At 33.9% G+C, this 21,111-nt stretch overlaps 1 protein-coding gene across 4 annotated transcripts in view; it reads right to left on the bottom strand.

Annotated features, from left to right (window-relative positions):
• Positions 1-21,111, bottom strand: part of ADGRB3 (adhesion G protein-coupled receptor B3) — a 736,713-nt gene that overhangs the window by 66,961 nt on the left and 648,641 nt on the right. For all 4 annotated transcript variants that reach the window (XM_060615856.3, XM_060615857.3, XM_060615855.3 and 1 more), the window contains 2 exons: positions 4,367-4,517; positions 1,771-1,840 (listed from right to left, as the gene is read on the bottom strand). In XM_060615856.3, coding sequence (XP_060471839.1) covers positions 1,771-1,840; positions 4,367-4,517 — 221 coding nt within the window. The remainder of the gene's footprint in view (positions 1-1,770; positions 1,841-4,366; positions 4,518-21,111) is intronic.

Genomic DNA, 21,111 nt, shown 5'->3' with positions numbered 1-21,111 from the left:
TATAAGGAAATATAAGGAATGTAGGAAAACACCAGGAGATGTTTTATCTCTGCTGATGCAATGAGTCACACTTACTACTTCTTGCATCTGCTTTTGACATTTGACCCTGTCAATATTAGTTCTAGGTCCACAGAATCATCATGCTGCCTCCAAAATTAACAACAATTAACAATAACTGTTGTATATTGCTTCTAAGGATACACTTTTTCTATATTGGTTGTGGTGGTGGTTACCTGACTTAGGCATTTGTTAAAACTCACAGAACTACACACTTAACAGTGTGAATGCTGCTCTGCATAAATTTTATCTTAATTAAAAATTTTAATCTAGTAGTTATACACACACACACACACACACACAGCAATGCATGTATCGATATATACCTAAAACAAATGTGTGTGTATGTGAGTATTCGAAGTCTGCATTTAGTTACTTCTCCTTGCCATAACAGTGAACAGATAAAATTCTACTTTCCTACTTTGGGGGTGATAATTTAATATCTACATTTTAAAATAAAACACCTGGGCGAAAAGCCTGTAGTCTGATAGAACACTGTAGTTTGGTGTCTCTGAGACTGCCACTGATTTTCTACTGTATTTTTGTGAGTTAATCTTTAAACTGACATATTACTCATTATATTGTGCTCGGTTTCAATCACAAAACTCTTTGAAAGTTGGAACCATATCATCCATAATTCCTACCTCTTGCTATATCTCCAATACAGTGCCTTTCAAATACTGGATTTATACTGAAAGTCATACTCCTGTAAAAGGTAATGGCTTAAAGGTAATAGTGCTGTAGTAAGCACTACACTACAACATACGCTATCAGGGAGTTTTGCTTGTTTGTGTGTTTATAACATAGGTGGCAGAAGAAAAACAAGTGCTCTAATGACATGAGTTCTTTAAATTCTTTGGAAATGTCCTTTTGTTGGGCAGGTGAAATGATGTCTCTTCTCACAGTCTCCATTTGGATGGGCCCACTAGAAGGACTAATTAGCACTAATTCCCATCTCAAACCTGAAGACAAACAGAAAATCTCACTTTAAAAATTTATACTTGTAAGAAGATGCGCCCATCTTTTTCTCCACTTCTCAACTGCCTCCTCACCTTGAGAGAGCAGATGAAATAAAATATGAAAGTGCATTGTTTTAAATTTTAAATATTTCAATATAAACTTTATTTATAAAATCTCTCTTGAATTTATCAGTGTTACAGCTGTGATAAGGATGGGCTGATACCCCACCCTCTTTCTTCCCTCTAATTTCTCCCACAGCCTAGGCATTTTCTGATGTGTAATTTACTGATCCCCCTGATCCTTAAGTTTCAGTATTACCCTAAGGCGGCAACAAAACTTGAGCTGATCTTTCACAACTTGGTTGATACTAATATACATTATCATCAGTGAAATTAGAAGCTCACATCAGGATCATATTCTAAAAGGTAAACATCAAGATTTATCCAGATCTAAACAAATGCATTTGAGATTAAACACACAAAGTAAATATTGAAATATTTTAAAAATAAAATTCATTGTCCTTATGAAGAAATGTGAAATTGAAACAAGGATTCTGAACAGGGCTTCACCATTTACTTCCTAACCTCTGCGCATTTCAGCTACCTTATATCATTCCTCACTAATGTGATTTCTACCATTGTTAATGACTCAGTGACAAAATGCAAGCCATCAGCAGTGCCAACCAAGACTAATGGAGCATAGATGATGATTTACTTAATTATAAACATGATTTATCACTGTGGATGGACTTACTAGTGATCAGTGCCATATCCTTTCGTCCTTGTGAAGCCTACTGATGTGGCCACTACTAATGCTGGTAAACCTGCAAGAAAAACATGGTCAGACTTCACGTTCAGCTGTAACCACTGTGCACTCTGGCTCAAGAAAAGCTAGGACAGACTCAAAATGCTTACATCGAAGCAACTACATTTGGATGAATTCCTTCATAAAGTATGTTTCCATTACAAAATTTCTTTCAAGTACAAAAATATGAGAGCGACAGCTGGGTTTTTAACTCAGTGCACTTCTCTAATGTTGCTAGGTTACCACCACATTTGACATGGGTTTAAAGGAAACTAATAACAGAGATTTAGTATATCTTTTAAGTTATTTTTTCCCTAGGGGTTTACACTGTTATAAAGGAAATTTATAGTTATAAAATCAGAAAGGCAAAAAATGGATGTTCTGCTGTGATAGAATATCACAGAAGTGGAACATTTCAGGTGGCCCCATATTGATTCATATCAAGTTGTACTTATTATAAGACAGAAAAAAGTAAAGCATTCATGTAATTCTTTCTTTATGATTTACTTAAAATAACAAGAGTGTAGGGCCAAATTAAGGGCCCTCAGGAATTAATTTTGGGGCTTCTTGGTCATGCTCCTTTTAGCAATCCTGAATGAAGGTCAGAAAATATATGCCAGTTTCGCTTCATGCACTTCTCGGTAGGTATCACTCCACACATTGCTCAGTCCATTTTGGAATTCAATTGCCCGCATACCTGTGCCAATTCTGACCTAACAGCTTTTAGTTTATGTTTGTCTGAATCATGCTCTCCTTACTCAAGTTCAAAGGAATGCCCCTGTGTTTTGGTGAACAGAGCTCAGTCTAATCCATGCTGTTTAATTATTTTACAAAAATTGTAGTCATGTCTTCTTTTCAGGAAGGTGATGTTTGCCTTTTCAGGTTGAAAATCCATCATCTAATCACCTTCTTGAGTCCCCTCCACCTACCTTCTTTCTTCCTATCATTTCCCCTCCTTCCTGCTATTCTCTTCTGTGAGTCTTTTCAAGTAACACCACATTCCTTCATGAGGTTTAATGACAAAAAATATGAAGGGCATCTCAGAGGGACACATCATATTTTTAAACAAATATGGGCCTCCCCCACCCCGTACACACACACACACACACACACACACACACACACACACGGATATATATAGTTGACTTGTTGACTGACTACATCAAGTTCATTAGAAAAAAATTCTCTTCTGGGTCATAGCTAAAGCATTAATAGTCTTCAACCTGTACAATTTAGGGTAATTATTTCCCCAAATTTATTACATTGCATTTTGCTGTACAGAAATTCACATGCCACTAATCTGCCACCTCCCAGAATTCTTGATAGTCTAGCACCACTGCCTTAGCTTTTTTGCTATTCAGAGTAGTTTAACATTATCTGTAAACTTAGCAACCAGCTGTGAGCCCTCTCCTCAAGATCTTTAGTAATGACACAAAATGAGGTAGTTACCATTCTTGAAAACTGCCACTTTTTATACTTAGGTAAAGTCACTTACCTGCATTCTATATTTCTTGGATCTATGGCACTGATTCATGACAAAAGTGTCCCCTGATTCAGTACCAATTTAACTTTAGAAGGTCTTTGTCATGAAATTCAGACAAAAGTTTTATGAAAGTGCAAGTAGAATACACTCTCCCGTTTGCCTGTGTAAAGAGCCCTAATATATTAATCCTACTTTTTCCAGTATGAATTATTCTGTTATTGTAATAAGTCCACTTATTTGTAATTTATCAGCCTCCATCAAGCATCCTATTCTCCAGTATTCTGGTCTATTAGGTATCTGTTGTATATTTGGTCCAAAATTCCCCATTTTTTTTAGTTCAAGTATTTCAGAACTCAAAGGCAAAAATGACAAAATCCTGAGGTTTTCTGAAACTAGTTTCTTTAAAGTAACTAATTAATTCTAATGAAACTAATTAATTCTAATTAAACATTAGAATGGGCCTTATGAAATGCACAGATCTTCAAGATGCCCATTTTGTAAGGCAATTTGACAGAAACTTTTCCTAATAAAGAAAAGCAAACAACGAATTAATTCTCAGTCTGTCAACAATTCTGTTTTTCCTTTGAGGATCCCACACACTAGTCACAAGGTTTCATTCACTCTCTAAGTGGACTTTCTTCCTGTGATGGACAGCTGTAGTCCTTAATTGTTTTGAGCTCTCTTGGAATGGACTTCTCAAAGTTTTCTTGTGGGGAATATGTGACTAGCACCTGTTTTGAGCCCTGAACACTGTAAGACATTTTGCATTTTCAGAATGTATTAGCAGAGAACACTTTGCTGTACTGCCTGTAGCTATCCTAGGCTTCTTCTTACATCACTGCTTAACTGAATGGCTATGTGGTCATCCAATATTTACTCCTTCTTAAAGTTCCAAATGCCCAAAGAATGTTCAAAAATAACCAGCTTCATGTATTTCCACTTCCATTTATCAAATTGGACAAAAAAAAGTAGCTTGGGGATAATCACACTCTATTGCTTCATTATATGTGTTCAAAGTCATTTTAACAACAAGAGCATGAAAGGGCATATTAATATGCTTACCCCATCCAAGGCACAAAAAACGTTTCCTTATAAGCCGGGTCCTAATTTTTCCAGTCACAGCCATATAGGACTGCCACGCCTCAGTTAAAACCCAACAGAACGAAGCCAGGAAGAAAAAGTGCAAAAATGCAGTGGTGGTTGTACAGATGCTCTGTGGAAACAGAAAAGACTCACACTGAATATAGTGGGGGGGGATGGGGGGTGGGGGGTAATCTTGTGTCCTCCAGAGGACTGTTCATCTTCAACTCATTGCTTTTATTTCAAATATCTACCTCTCCTGTGTGACAGAGTAATTATTTACAGAAATTAGAAACCCTGCAGTCTTTATGCTGCATATGATATGTATGATAGAAAAAAAGATATGTCCTAATTCCATTTGCATGTTCTTTTTTTTTTTATTTTTTTTTTTATTTATTTTTTTATTTATTTTTGGGACAGAGAGAGACAGAGCATGAACGGGGGAGGGGCAGAGAGAGAGGGAGACACAGAATCGGAAACAGGCTCCAGGCTCCGAGCCATCAGCCCAGAGCCTGACACGGGGCTCGAACCCACGGACTGTGAGATCGTGACCTGGCTGAAGTCGGACGCTTAACCGACTGCGCCACCCAGGCGCCCCTGCATGTTCAATTTTTTATGAGGAGAAGCCTGAATGTAAATTAAAACCCAAGGGAGATTACAATTACTACTTTACTTGGAATTTTTTTTTTCTTGAAATGTAATTATGGGAATGGTCCCATTCGGTTTAATTTAAGTTGCAGACATTTTGCATAACTCTTTTGGCTACGTTCTTGATCCTTCCATTTTATCTGATAATTCTTTGTTATTTTATCTGGGTTGATGTTAAGATTACAACCCAACAGCCATCCAAAAGGAAAAATTGCTTTTATACAAGTGTGATATTCAAGGTAGAAAAGTATAAAATGATATTTGGCTAATAGCCTAGTGCAAAAATAACATAAGTATTTTTAAGTACTTAATACATTGTTCTTTATTATTGCATTACAATGTGTTGTATGTAATCAAATCATTTTGAAAAGTTAATCGAGTCACTGGCAGTACACAGCCATGATTTCATAGATATTTCACTTTACACAAGTTAATCATTCTGAATGTGCCAACCATTAGTTACTCGTGACTCATCTGCGAAGGTGAGCAGCTGAATTTTGGTAGAAGCTGCTCCTTATTTCACTACTAGTATAATGTCTTTGTGTAAATCTTGTTAAAATGCAAGTCTTCATAAATCAGAATCAGTAACTAAACTAAATTTAGTAACTAACTAAACTTCCTCTGTCAGTCTGTCTTGCTATTCCCCAAAACTGAAAAGAGCAAAACACAGAACTAGAAAAACAATCATAAAAAAACCTCATTAACAGAGAAATAAAAATACAACTCTCATCTTCCCACCTCAACCCAATACACTGTTAAAGCCAAATGTCTTTTAAATTTTTGGCCCAAATTATTCCTATTATTTGTTTATTCTCTTGAAATTCACCAGATGTTAATTCATCTTTTCAGTTCTTTTAATCCTATAAAAAGAACTTCACCATGCTTATCTCTCCAGGTTGTTTTAAATGTTGAGAGATAATGTACAGAAGCTGAGTAGCACCATGCTAGGCATATAGCAAGTGCATCAACTGATTATGACCATAGTCATCATTATTTTAAAAACAGTACTAAAGTGTTACCAGTTGGTTTTCAGCATGTGATTCCTTATTTCATGTAGCACTTAAAAATCCTAGGTTACTTATGTTTATCCTCACAAAGATGACAATTCTCAGTATGATAAAGTCATGGATTTCTAGAACCCTTTCCTCATACCTTTACTCCTATTTCAGGCATAATGTAGTCACTTGAACCAACTGTGATTCCTTCTATACTTGAGACATTGAGACTTTTCTTCCAGGTAAGGGTTTAAATATCTGCAGGCTGACTACTTTTGTTCACTCCTGATCTACGGTTCCTAATCCCAATCTGAATTTCAAAGATAACTCTTCCATTTAATACCCATAGTTACACTTTCTAATTCACCTGTCATTTCCTTCCACCAGTTGGTCCCATCTCAATTGTATGTGCTAGCAAAATTATTCCTTCCCCATTTTAAACTATCAATATAAGGTTGTATAAAACAATGTAAAAATATTGCAATATTAAATGCTAAGTACTAGATGCACTGAGATTTTATAAGAAATAATAAAATGCTCACTGTGTCAATACAGAGACTTTTAATTTGCTCTTTCTATATTATGTTTGTTGCTTTGGGACTCTCTGTTACACACTTTAATTCTAATACAAATTGAAATGGATGCAATTTGGGGCTACTGACATTTATCTCAATAATTCATGTCTCTCTAGACAAGAATATGGCCACAGTATGCGTGGAAAATGTGTAGTAACTACAGAACTAAGACCCATTTTTATGAGCAATCGCATTCTACTATAATGAGAGAATATTCATATATGTCTAGAAACTGTTCTATGAAGGAAAGCTGTCTCAACCCAAAGAATGTATATATATGGAAAAAGTGGTCTAAAGTCACAAAACTAATCTTATGTGAAGAGTACAACAAAATCTATGTTCCTGAAAATAAAGAGAGAGCTAATTTTTCTTCATCATATGAAGAATTACTATAAACTCAGACATTGCACATGAGACACACATGATTTTTCTGATAGATTCGATAAGCTGTCTTTTTAAGATACAACTTTTATAATAGCAATTTTCAAATAAACTATTTTCCACATGTGTCATCTCAGTTTCCACATGAGTAGCCTTTCTAATATTCAGGGTTCAGGATTCCTTGATTTCCTTTTTCCACATAACCTATATCCCACAGTGACCATCTCTTGGATCCCCTCAGTACCAGAGACTTTTACATTTAGAAATCTCACCCTGGTTCTATTTTTCTATAAGCAGATTTATATATTGTCATCTGTTCAATCTTCCTACTACTGGACTCACTGTCATGACCTCTAGTCTTACAGCCTCTCCTTATTCACCTGTGTGTCTACTTTTGACTCCCACAATAAGTGAGTCTTGACAGCTTGCCATTCCAAACCTGAGACTCACTAGCACCTCAAGTTCATCATCCAATTCTTCTGCTACACCTGCCTTGCCGAATCTCAATTTGGTCCTTTACATGTGCTGAGTGTGGTTGACAAATATTACAAAACTTGAAAAGGTATTTAAATTGGCAAACTGAGCACCGTTCATACCTGTCACCCTCATGTATATTATTCACCCCAAATCCTCAGGGATAATAGAAAAGATTTCATAAAATTAAAGAAAAGAAGTATAAACTGTGGTAGAGTAGAGATTGTGAGAAATATCTAAAAAACGAGCAGATGATGGCAGACAGAAGGATACCCCAGCTCAAAGCTACACATAAGGAGCAGAGATAAAGACATGGAAATAGGGGAGTAAGATACACAGATGACACACAGTTCTAACATCTGTTTGAAACTACGTTCAGAAGGAAAAAATAGAGAAAATTTCAAGGAAAGGCAGCATTTAAAGAAATATTATGGAAAAACTTCTCAGAACTTCAAAGATCCTCTGGTCTAAAGGATAAATTGAAGATAAAACACACACACACACACCCCTAGTTACAGTGTGATGAAATTTGTGAAGATCAACGATAAAGAGAAAATCTTAAAAAGGTGTCAGAGTCAAAAGAAAAATTACTTACAAAGAAATAATCAAGTTGGCATCAGACTCCTTGTGAACAACCCAGGATACAAGAAGACAAGTAGAATAATACCTTCAGCATTATAAGGGAAAATAACTTTGAAGATAGATTTCTACACCCAGCAAAACTATTATTCAAGTGAGAGGCAGAAATAAATATATTTTTATAATTAAAGGAACCTTGAAGTTTACTACTTCAGGATTCTCTCTGAGAGAACTGGTAGACAACATAAGCCAATAATAAGAAGAAATCCAGGAGGAGGGAATAGGATAAAAGAAGTAATGGGCAGCAAAGAGAGTGATGAAATACATTAAGTCTAAAAAAAATGTTTATTTAAAAGCTTAAATATATTTTAATTTTAAAAATATGGCCATGTGTATATAAAATTCAAAATGATAGTAGTGAGGGTTAAAAGGTGAGAGAAATAAAAGTTGCAAGGAATTGGGGGAAAATGAAAGTATGCTAAGCCTTTTTTTGTTCTCAGGAATATTAGAGATACTAATTGACTTGAGATGTTAGAAAAATATGCTTGAACATGTATGTTAACAATGTTAAGGTAACCACAAAGAGGTACAAACAAATAATATATTTATAAAATAGTAGAGGAAAAATAGAAGAAAAAAATTATCAGCCTAATAAAAGGCAGGAAAAAGAACAAAAACAAACTAGAAAATATGATAAATAAAAAAAATAACAAAAATAGTTCCAAACATATACGAAATTATAGAAATGGGAAGGTTTTAAATTCATTAGCTAAAAGTTATGGACTTTTTTAAAAATTTTATTTCAGAAGGAGAACGTTTGAGTAGGGTAGAGGGGCAGGGGCAGGGAGAGAGAATCTTAAGCAGGCTCCACACCCAGCACAGAGCCTGATGTAGGGTTCAATCCCACAACCCTGGGATCATGACCTGAGCCAAAATCAAGACTCAAACACTGAACTGACTGATATACCCAGGCACCCAAAAGTTAAGAACTTTCATATTGGATAAAAAAAAATCAAAAGCTAGTAATTTATTTACAAGAGACATAGCTCAAACCTGATGACACAGGAAGACTGGGAATAAAGAGATAAAAAGAGCTATATTAAGCAAATGCTAATATGCAAAAATCAGATGTCACAATGTTAATATTGAAAAAAAAGCATTAAAAGAGATGAAGGACTTTTCATGCTGATAAAAGGAGTAGGTGATAAAGAAGTTTCCAAAGAACACATCTCTGTGAAACTAATAAGAATTTTTCAAAGTGTGTGAAACAAAAACAGAGAAAACTACAAGAAAAACTGTGAAACTAGGTTTATAATGAAAGACAACATACAGCTTTCATAAAGTCACAGGAAATTTGGGCTCTTTCCATAATTTGGCTATTGTTGATTAATGCTGTTATAAATATCAGGGTGCATGTATCCCTTCAAATTAGTATTTTTGTATCATTTGGGTAAAAGCCTTGTAGCACAATTCCTGGATCCCAAATGCCCATCATATGATTAATGGAAAGATGTGGGGTACACACACACACACACACACACACACACACACACACACACACACACCGTGGAATAGTATCCAGCCATAAAAAAGAATGAAATCTTGCCATTTTCAAGGACATGGATGGAACTAGAGAGTATTACGCTAATCGAAATAAGTCAGTCAGAGAAAGACAAATACCATGTGATTTCACTAATATGTGGAATTTAAGAAACAGAACAAACTTGGTGGTGGAGGAAGAGAGGCAAACCAAGAAATAGACTCTTAACTCTAGAGAACAAACTGATAGTTACCAGGTGGGAGGTGGGATGATGGGTTAAACAGGTGATGAGGATTAAGGAGGGCACTGTTGTGATAAGCCCTGGGTGTGGAAGCAATGAATCACTAAATTCTACACCTGAAACTATTACACTGTATGTTAACTAACTGGAATTTAAATAAATAAATAAATAAATAAATAAATAAATAAATAAATAAATAGTAACAGTTATATACAGATACACAGAGTCACAGGAAAAGTGGAGAAAATGATAACATGGAATATTATAATAACAATAAAAGTGATTAATCTTTCTTTGATTAACTACTATATGTAAGAAACAGAGCATGTGCAGCTCTTTAACATACAAAATACAGAAGTTAACTACTCCTAAGAAAGTAAAATAAAATAAATTTGAGGAAGTTTATTGCAGGGCACTTTTTGCAAACAGCAATATGATAAAATTATAAATCAAAAACTAAAAATTATAATACTGTACCTCTTGGGGTAAAAGCTTTTAAATAGTTCATGAATTAAAGAGAAATTAAAACATAAATTATAAACTATTTAGAACTGAAAAACTAGGCAATATATATTTACATCAAAATTTGTGAAATTTTGCTATGATAGTACTCAGGATTATTAAAGCCTTACATAGAAAAATAATAGAAAATGAAAATTAATAGGCTACTTAAAGAAATCAGAAGAAATGTAATACAGACAAAACCAGAAATAAAGTGTAAATAAAACATACAATAAAGTTAACCTAACCTAAATAACCTGAAGTTAATAAAACGGAGGATAATTTAAAAGGCCAATAAAATAGGTAAACCTTTGGCAATTGTGACCTTTTTAAAAGATGGAGAGGAGACAAATAACATTAGAAATCAAAAAAGTTATTAAAAGTATCATAGAAGAATAGTATGTACTATGTACACATGAAATTGAAACCTACATAAAACGGACATTCTTCTAGAAAAACAATCAAAATTGGCATGAGAGATAAAAAATAATTTTGGATAAAATTAAAAGGTAATAAAGGAAATAATCCTCCAAAAATGACAAAAACTTCAGAAAGATTTACAAGCAAATTCTCCCAATCTTAAGGAATATATAATCACCAGTTAATAAGACATTTCCAGGAAAAAGAAAAATACTAAAAGATTGATTCATTTTATAAGGTTAGCATAACACTGACACCAAAAAGAACAAGAAAACTGTAAGCCACTTTAATTTATCTACATAAATGAAGAAGTATTAAGTAAAAGATCAAACCCAGAAGTATAGTAAAAGCGTAATAAATCATTATCAAGTAAGAGTATGTCCCGTAATGCAGAATGACTTTACATTAAAAGTGACCTCCATATAATGTATTTATTATATTAGCAGATTAAAGAAAAAAATGTGATCATATCAAAATATGGGAGAGAACTTGTTAAAATTCAAAACCCAATTGTCACTTAAAAAATCTTTATTGCAAATTATGAATAGAGAACATTCTTAATAAAGATTATCTCTCCAAAATTTATGACAAAAAACATATTTAACAGTGAAATATTAGAAGAATCCCCATCAATTATGAATAAAAAAAAGTAGGTCCACCATGACCTCTACTATTCTAAGTTGCACAGATGGTCCTCACCAAAACAATACAAGAAAAAGCAATAGGAAAGGAAAAGACAATACTGTCATCATTGTAGAAATGTATCTCCTTACTGAAAACAAAAATACTTATTCAAAGGAATACATGCACCCTGATGTTTATAGTAGCATTATCTATAATAGCCAAATTATGGGAACAGCCAAATATCCATTGACTAATGAATGGATAAAGAAGATGTGGTATATATACATTAGACACATAATGGAATATTAGCCATAAAGAAGAACGAAATCTTGGCATTTGCAAAGATATGGATGGAGCTAGAGAGTAATATACTAAGTGAAATAAATCAGTCAAAGAAAGCCAAATCCCATATGATTTCACTCATATCTGGAATTTAAGAAACAAAACAAATGATCTTAGGGGAAAAAAGAGAGAAACGCAAACCAAAAAACAGACTCTAAGCTATAGAGAACAAGGTGATGGTTACCAGAGGGGAAGTGGGTGGGGAGATGGGTTAAATAGGTGATAGGAATTAAGTAATGCACTTGTGATGAGCACTGGGTGTTGTATGTAAGTGTTGAATCACTAAGCTGTACACCTGAAACTAATACTCCTTGTATGTTAACTGGAATTTAAGTGAAAACTAAAAAAATAAAAAGAAATATATCTCCTTATTAGGAAACCCAAGAGGATCTATTTTTAAACTATTAGAAATAATAAGAAGAACCAAAAAAGTAGCTAGATACAAGGTAAATATAGAATAATTACATTTCCTGTACACTGAGATCAATATACAAAATTAATTTTTCTATACATTAACAATATCCATTGGAAAATGTAATACAAAATTCTAATTAATTATGACAGCTTTATCTCTCCTCCCTCTCAAACCATGCTAGAATGACCACGTGTTTAAGCCACAGGATAAAGAATAGACAGTAGACAACAGTGAACTCAAGATGTTCGCAAATTCAGATGTTGAGGGAAGATGGCATAACTGACTTACAGTGGCAGAGAATGTTGTAGCCTAAGTGCTTATAGAGTGTGGGAGGTGGTGAAGGAAATATTGATAGTAATGGGCCCAATTCACTCTGCAGGCCTTCAAAAGGTTATAATATTTGGAAACAGAAGGAGGACCCAGGTTTGCATGGGGCTGAAAAAGAGAGAGGTTGGTTGAAAAATCTATATACAAAATAGCTGAAATTCTGTGTTTCCTCCCCAACTTAATGCAGTCCAGCACTGTCACAGGGAGGTTAAGTCTCTGGAAAATTGAATGCGTTGGGTTCAGAACATAAGCATCAGTCTCATTAACAGGTAGGTGTACAAGGCAGATACAAGTGTAAATATTAAACAGTAAGCACTCTCCTCTCATTTTTCCCTTACTTCTGCTCCCAGAATGCCAAGTCAGAGGTTAAAATTCACCCCCAGAGAGGGGGAGGAATCTTCATTGCTGGCTCATCCAAGAGGAGCACACTGTGAAATCTAAGTTTCTTTCTCCTTTCTTTCCTTCTTTCCTCCCTCCCAACCTACCTTCCTTCCTTCCTTCCTTCCTTCCTTCCTTCCTTCCTTCCTTCCTTCCTTTTATCAGGGTGAAATCTACCTTTCAATAAGTCCATCTGTCTATATAGAACTTCAAGTCACTTTTTAGGGCCTTGCTTTTATATATGAACACACAGATAATTGAGAAAATCTTCCAACATGGAAAAAAAAAAGGTCAAGAAAAAATAGGGTACTAAGGAGAGACAATAGAGGTAACAGAAAAATAAAAATTTCAAAAAAGTCTAAGTTCTTCAGAAACTGAGAAAAGAAATTGCACCTATAAAACAAAATCACTAGGGAAAGATTATCAGATAAAAGAATAGGTCCTATTTGTAATGACAATATAAACTATAAAACAACTCAAAAACATTTAACAAATATGTGCAAGAGCTTCATGTAGGTAATTATAACATTTAATTAAAGATACAAAACAAGACATAAGTAAATGGAAAATATATTATGGACATGAATTGGAGACTCAATGTCATATAAATGTTATTCTTTCCCAAAATGCAGTTCCCATCAGATCTTAATTTTATTTATTTATTTATTTATTTATCTACTTATTTATTTATTTATTTATCAAAATAAGTCAACTCTAAGTCATAGAGAAAAACCAAATACAAAGAAATAGTCCAAAAAGTCTAAAATTAAGAAAGAAGCATAGAGGGTTTTCCTAATGATATAAAACAGAATAATATGTAGTCAGATGATTACTATCCCTGTTTTGCACATGAAGGTTTGGAGAGACTAAGTAACTTGTCCAATCTCTCATTATTGATCAGTGAGGAGGAGGAGTTAAAACATGGTTTCCACCTCCAGGTCTTGTGTACTTCCTTAACCACCTCACTCTGCTTTCTAACAATATTTTTTGCACACCCATAGTCTAATCTTCAAAATCATTTTTATCCCCTCATTTTCCTCCTTAGTCTAAAATCAGATAACCTTGCCTTCAACATTACTGATGAGGTACAGGCTACCCATGTTGTTGAGATCTTCATATTCCCTGTGCTCCTTACTTTGAAATTTCTCCCTTAATTTCATCTATTCCTTTTTCCTTTCCAAAGTAGAACCCTCCCCTTCCAGGAGATGGTATAAGAGAACCAAGACAGGTCCCCGGAGTCACACTGTGGGTTCATACCCTCACGGCTGCATTTACTGTTTGTTACTTAAAATCTCCTTGCCTCTCTCTCCTCATTATAAAAATGAGCATAATATTGCATCTACCTCATAAGGCTGTTGTAAAGATTAAAGGTCATTATACATATAAGCTTGATACATAGCAAACACTCTTGATCCTATATTTGGTCAACTGTATACTCTCCTCCTTTAGTTAGTTCCCATGTTCCTATATACATAATCTCTTAGCCTACAAATCTGTTGAAATCTATCTTTATCCACTCACGCACCCAACCAACCAATCAGCCTTCTTTTATTGGTTTATTCACACTAGTTCTCATTGGGTTGTTCTCTTTCTTTCCAATCATGGTCAAATTTCTTGAAGGGCTAAGCTAACCATCAACTTCTTTACTACCAACGTACATATTTTTTGTCTATCTAGCATCTCCCCTAAATTTCTTTCTTACAGGAATCACCCCTGGCTTTCTAATTTCAAAATCTAATAAATAGAAGTTTCTTAGTTTGCCCCAAATACTTTGGACCTTAACATTCTCACATATGTTATGAGATTTTTCCTCTATGATATTTAAAGATTTCCCTAGCTCTAAAATTCTACAATATCATGAATACTATCTAATTAAAAGTCTAACTGAGCTATTCATGTCTTCTAGAATTAATTCTGGCAACTTATATTTTCCCAGAAAATTATCCATTTCATTTATATTTTCCAATGTCTTACTATATAGTTGTATATAATGTTCTCATAAATTTTAATACTATTTTTTACTTCTAAGTTTGCTTATCTATGTTTCCTACTTCTTATTTAGTTTATCAAAGACATCTGTTTTACTAATTTATTTCAAATCTTAATGATTCCTTAAGTCCAACTACAAAAATATTATTACATTATTACTGGGATGAACCTTTTAAAGTGTAAAATATAACTATTCTTTTCATTTGGCAGACTTTCAAGGATTCTAAGAACAAAATACTATGTTTACCTTATTCCCAACCTTCAAATAAATCAGAGCGTTAGCATTTAAAAATAACCAATCGTAGGCAACAATTATGTAAATATTTCAAAAAACAAAAGAGAAAATGCTTTTGATGAGATATATATTAAAAAATTCCATGGAATATAAAATGCAGAAAAGCTTGCTTTTGCTAGAAATATGGAAAACAGAATTTTGAGATGAAGCACTTAAGGAGAATATTTAGAAACTCTCAAACAGTATCAATATCTGCATACTTTAATTACAGTATTTATGGAGAAATCAAGAATTACCAAAATTACTGCAACATTTAACAATCTTAGACAAACAAATCATTCTTCCATATGAAGCAATTCTTATTTGAATTATTTAGATAATTTTCTCCACTCACACACTAATTTGTCTAGAATAAATAACCAGACAACATGATGACTATAGTGAACACTACTGTATGACATATGTGAAAGTTGAGAGTAAATCTTGAGTTCTCATCATAAAGAGAAATATTTTTTCTTGTTTCCTTTCTTTTCTTTTTATTGTATCTATATGAGCAGATGGATGTTGGCTGAACCTGTTGTAATCCACTTCACAAAATATGTAAACCAATTATGCTGAATGGCTTAAATTTATACAGTGATGTATGTTATTTATTAATAAAACTGGAAAAAGTAAATTATAAATACATATGCCTTGCTATTTATATTGAATAAAACATGTACAAGATCCAAAGAATAAAAGTCTGAGATGTACCTGTAACTCCTTACATGTGAATGATGCCATGGGAAGAAACTCTGGTGTATCACCACAGTGATTTCAAAGACAGTTTTTTTTAATTTTTTTTAACGTTTATTTAGTTTTGAGACAGAGAGAGACAGAGCATGAACAGGGGAGGGGCAGAGAGAGAGGGAGACACAGAATCGGAAGCAGGCTCCAGGCTCTGAGCCATCAGCCCAGAGCTCGACGCAGGGCTCGAACTCACGGACCGCGAGATCGTGACCTGAGCTGAAGTCGGATGCTTAACCGACTGAGCCACCCAGGCGCCCCTCAAAGACAGTTTTTTAAAGGCTGCACTAATAACTGCCTATTCACATTTTTCAAAAAAAGTGGTTTTTATAGGCTTAAAATAAAATTACTGTAAGAGTGAAGTAAGGTAACAGGTAAAAATGGCTTGCACAAAGATCACATATAACTTCACATCTAGTAAGCACTCAATAAAAAATACTGTTAATAATAAGGTCATAATTAAAAGCTTAGTCAAATACATGGGTTGATTTTTATTTGGCAAAACAAACATAACTGAAAATGTTTGAGATTATGTTTTAAAGGAAGACAAAAAAACTAACTTATCAAGTTACTGCTCTGCCTTAAACATCAATTTTGCAACAGTGCTTCAAGGTAAGTATTTTATAAATTAGGAAAAGAAGCTCAGAGAGATTAAATAACTTAACTGAAGATACACAGGAAGCAAATGAAGCAGCATGCCCTCTTTCCATTACAACATGTTGTTCTTTGCTGTGAACGGCCCTGATTTTGCTGATGTTTATATTTATATGGTTATACTATACTATATACTATATATATAGTATAATTTCAAGCCAGTGCAAATCTTTTTGAAATAGCCATATATAGATGGTAATAAATAGATGTTATTATATAGAAACAAAAACCATATTAAATTATTAGTCTTTTTTTTTTCCCAAATCACCACCAACAGAAGAATGTACAATTTAAAAGCATAGTTTTGGTTACATGGATTCCATCAACACATGTGCAAATGTACTTTGAGGTTATGTGGATAGAGCACCTCAATCCCAATGAGATGGATCGTTAAAACCAGTGTGCATTGTGACCATAAGCTCCATCATTTCATAAAATTAAATTAAAGGTTTTATTATATTAAGACTTTAATCAGAGCTTTCTGCTAATGTCACTTCATTTAACCCCCTTCATCCCCTAGCTGCTGTGACATGCTAGATCAACAGCAATGTCATTTGTAGACAACTGACAAATATCTCTCGTAGACCCCGATATTTAGCCTGTAAATTTTTCCTCTTGGATATAATGCAAAATATAGATAGAAGAAATATGATAGGCTTTAGTTTAATCTTGAAAACTCTTGGTTTTTCATTAAAAAGTTGCAATATTTGCTCAAAAACTGTGGCACAAAACTATAAGGAAACATTATTATCTCTCTGAGCCACCTTTCTTTTTTTAAAAAAAAAATTGAAAAACAGAATTGCTAATATAAAGTCATGTATGATATGAAATAGTTAATAAATGAAGAAACACAAATAGTTGCTAAATGGGAGTACCTCAAACAATAACAATCATTTGCTAGTACTATTAAAAAGAAAGAAATGCTAGATAGAAGTCAATAGAGATAAAAAATCTGTTTCACAGATGTCAAAAATATGTATCTTGCAGAAAACATGTTCATATTTTGAAGACCTTGGAAAGTTTGTCACACATAACAGGAAAATCTGAGTCTTTGAAATGTGTCCTTTGGGAATCCAAACATTTGTACATCGTACACAGCAGATGCTTCATTATACACTGTTATCTCCAGGCTTAGAAAATAACAATTTTATTCAAAATGAAATATAATTAAGGCACTTGCTAAATAAGGCCAAGAGTTCAACTAAAGCTTTACTAATAATTTAGAAACTTTAAAATGTATTATAAGCTTTAAGATACCTCTAGGAACTGATTTACACTGTGTTCTATAACTGAAGAGAAAATCAAGTGTCAGTGGACTTATATCCTCTGGTGTAATTAAGCACCATATATAGTCACTCAGAAAGGAAGAATAGCAATGGAAACATTAAGTTGCCTTAAACTTGTATGATGCAGAACAAACAAAACTCTGTAGCTCTGTTGCTGGGGTTTCTAGACAAAATATTTCTTTGAGGAATTGAAAGGCAAAGGGAAGTTAACGCTTTAATATCAAGAAGACATTTGATTATTCTATTTATCAAGTTTAATCAACAGTTAGACTTGGTGTCACAAGATTATTTCAATGAAATGAAAACAGTTTTTGATTCAGAGGCAGCATATTATGAAAAGGTCCTAGACTTTAGAAGCAGGCTAGCATTTCTCAACCATGGTTGCACAGTGGTATCACCTGGGGAGCTCTAAAAAATGTGTATCTATTAGAGTTCTCCCCTAAGATCTGATCTGTTCATCAGTCTAGGGTGGAGTTTGAGCATTAGAATTGCTAAAGCTCTCCAGGTGATTCTAATGTGCAGTCAGGATTCACAATCAGCAATTTGAACCATCACAGACTGACTCCTTGCAATGGAAGTTACCAAATGTGTGACCTTACACAAATTATTTACTTCTCACAGCCTTGAAGTCTTTCATCTGTCCGATAAGAATGAAAGTACTACATAGGATTGCCTTAAAATTACATATAATAAATGTAAAGCGATTCTCACTAGGCTCTAAAAAGTATTAAACAATAATGACTATTTATGCAAATTTTCAACCCATTATAGTAACTTATCTAGTCTTAGCTAGTTCCTAAAATTCTGGAAAGAGCAATGAAAATGGAGCCCTCTGCTATGCATTCATATTTTAATTTAGAATGTCATTAGAACTGGTAGACTTCTTTATAGAATCTGCTATGGAAAAAGAATCAAATAGCTACCGATGAACAGTGCAGGGTGTGGAACAGAGCAAAAACAGAGTAATGCTGGCCTTGATGTTATTCTGGTAGAAGGCAGATTATCATCTGATCCTATCCTCTGGATTTCTCCAGATACCTGAGGAGAAATACCTAATGTTGAACAACCACAACAGTTGAATTGTGCTAGATGTGATCACTGGGCCAGAGTTACAGGATGCTGGACATGATAATTTAGGATCTCAAAGAACTTCTACTCCAAAACAAAAATGTAAATCCTGAGATTGAATAGTTCCATTTGTGCTTACCTTTCAAATCCCTAATTGCTTATTTCTGAGCCACGCAACCCCAGATATTTCAAACCCAGCATATTTAAATGAACTTTTCACCTTCTCTCTTAAGCTAGCTTCTCATTTTGTGTATTGACTCCACCGACCTCTCTATTTTCTTGGCCCTAGATGGGGCCTTCACTCACTCCATCATGAGCCATTAGTGACAGAGGGAGATTTCTGTGAAGAGACCACCCTTCTATTGGTCCTACCTCCTTTGGCAAGAATCAAGTGAAGCTCCTGAGCTAAGTATGGCAAGATGTTACCACTATCTCCCCTCTACAATGAAAGAAAGATCTTAGAATATATCTGGCATATACAAATAATAAATATGAGTCATAGTCATAAGTATTTTTATAATCATTACAAAAGGATATGGGTACAAGATTTACTTTTACAATGAGAAATACTAAAGTATGTTTAAATGTTAAGAGTCAAGTAAAGAAAGTATGAATCAGGACAGAGAACCAATTGCATCAAGTACAGAAGATATCTGATAAAAATAAAACCTGAAGCACATGAGAAGAACTGGCCTTTGATAAGAAGAAAGTCCTCTCTTGACTTAACACATGTAGGAAGTAACAAATATTAGGTGAAAATGTAGATAAGGTAGCATACTTTGTGGTGGGAAGGTAACATGATGGCTACCAAATTCTCTTTGGAATAGGAGTTGAGTCCATTGTTAAAGTTAAAAATGTTGGAGGGCAATCAGTGGTTTGGGTACATTTGAACACACAGGAAATTCTTTTTGTTGAGAATTGGAAAACCTGGTAACATGGAATTTCCAGGCAGCACTGAAGGGTCCATTGAGCTGAGTAATCATGCATACTAACAGCTCAAAACCAGAGACCTATAGTACAAACCCCCATCCACCTCGGAAATCACAAATTCTAGTCCCGTGAAAAAAATAAAGAAATACTGGTTTTGCTATTTTTCTGTGAGGGGTTTTCTCTGGGTTCTTGTTGTAATGGATATCTAGTATATGGTTCTATTTTATTCCCCCTTTGACTACTCATGACACACTCTGCCTAAGAAGACAAACCCACTCTATGAAAACAATGGAAGCTACTCCAAAAACAAATCAAGATTTCAGTCCATTGGTTGGGAAATGCTGAAATCACATTGTAGCAAATCCCTTATTCTGAAGCAAGACTGAAGAAGTGTCTCAAACTGCTACCTACCTTTTAATAAACAATTACCTTTGAAAGTTTAGAACGCTGCCAGGCTAGATGCTCAGTTTCTCAGCAGGTGGGACAGATGACTATGGTGAGAACACTATAATCCAGATTGGACAAAAATGACAGATGGCAAAACAAACTATTTCTAGTATCATTACTTTTACAAGCAATTCCTATAAATACCTTTTTGGAAAACATTTATTGGAAAAGAACAGCTTAGTCCAGTCAAATGCAACGTGATCTTTTTTCTTTACCATGTCTTAACAGGTATTGTCACTGAGGAATTTAGGGTCAAAATATTTACTGAGTACCCAGTGTATGAAAAATTCCTGTATGAATCAAATTTTAAACATTTTACACAAAAACATAAAAATTATATAAGCACAAAAACACATTTGTAAGCAATTATGACATATGAATGTGTTTAAAATGGATTACTGGAATGAGTAAAGTCAAGAAGATAAGGATATTTTAAACTCTGACTTTATTTATTTTTAATAAAAGATTCCTGAAATTTATTTTATCAATATAAAATAGAACTAAATTTTATTAGTATAATTCACTTTTAAATCCAGAGTCTAATTGAGACCTCAAACTTTGTTTAGAAACGGTGACAGCTGGATCACATGGTTTCTTGGTTGATCCCAAGCTTTATTATTAAGCTCCTTTGGTTTAGTACAACATGTCATGCTTTATACCATTTCCTCTTATCATATGTAAAATTCTTATTACAACCAAAACAGAAAAAAGTGTCAAGAGGAAAATAGAAGCAAAATCCCAAAGACCATTATGTCCAAAATAGATTTTACCAAATATTTTAAGTATAGTCTTCTATTCTTATATCATGACTTTAAATTATACAGTTTAAAGTAATGTGGATGAGCTGAGAAACTCCCTCCATTCTTACCCACAAGCATAACAGTAGTGTAGA

The sequence above is a fragment of the Panthera onca genome, chromosome B2, assembly GCF_046562875.1.
Source record: "Panthera onca isolate mPanOnc1 chromosome B2, mPanOnc1 haplotype 2, whole genome shotgun sequence".
In the NCBI taxonomy this organism is placed as follows: domain Eukaryota; kingdom Metazoa; phylum Chordata; class Mammalia; order Carnivora; family Felidae; genus Panthera; species Panthera onca.
The sequence above is the reverse complement of the archived record's forward strand: the minus strand, read 5'-3'. Positions and strand labels throughout refer to the sequence as shown.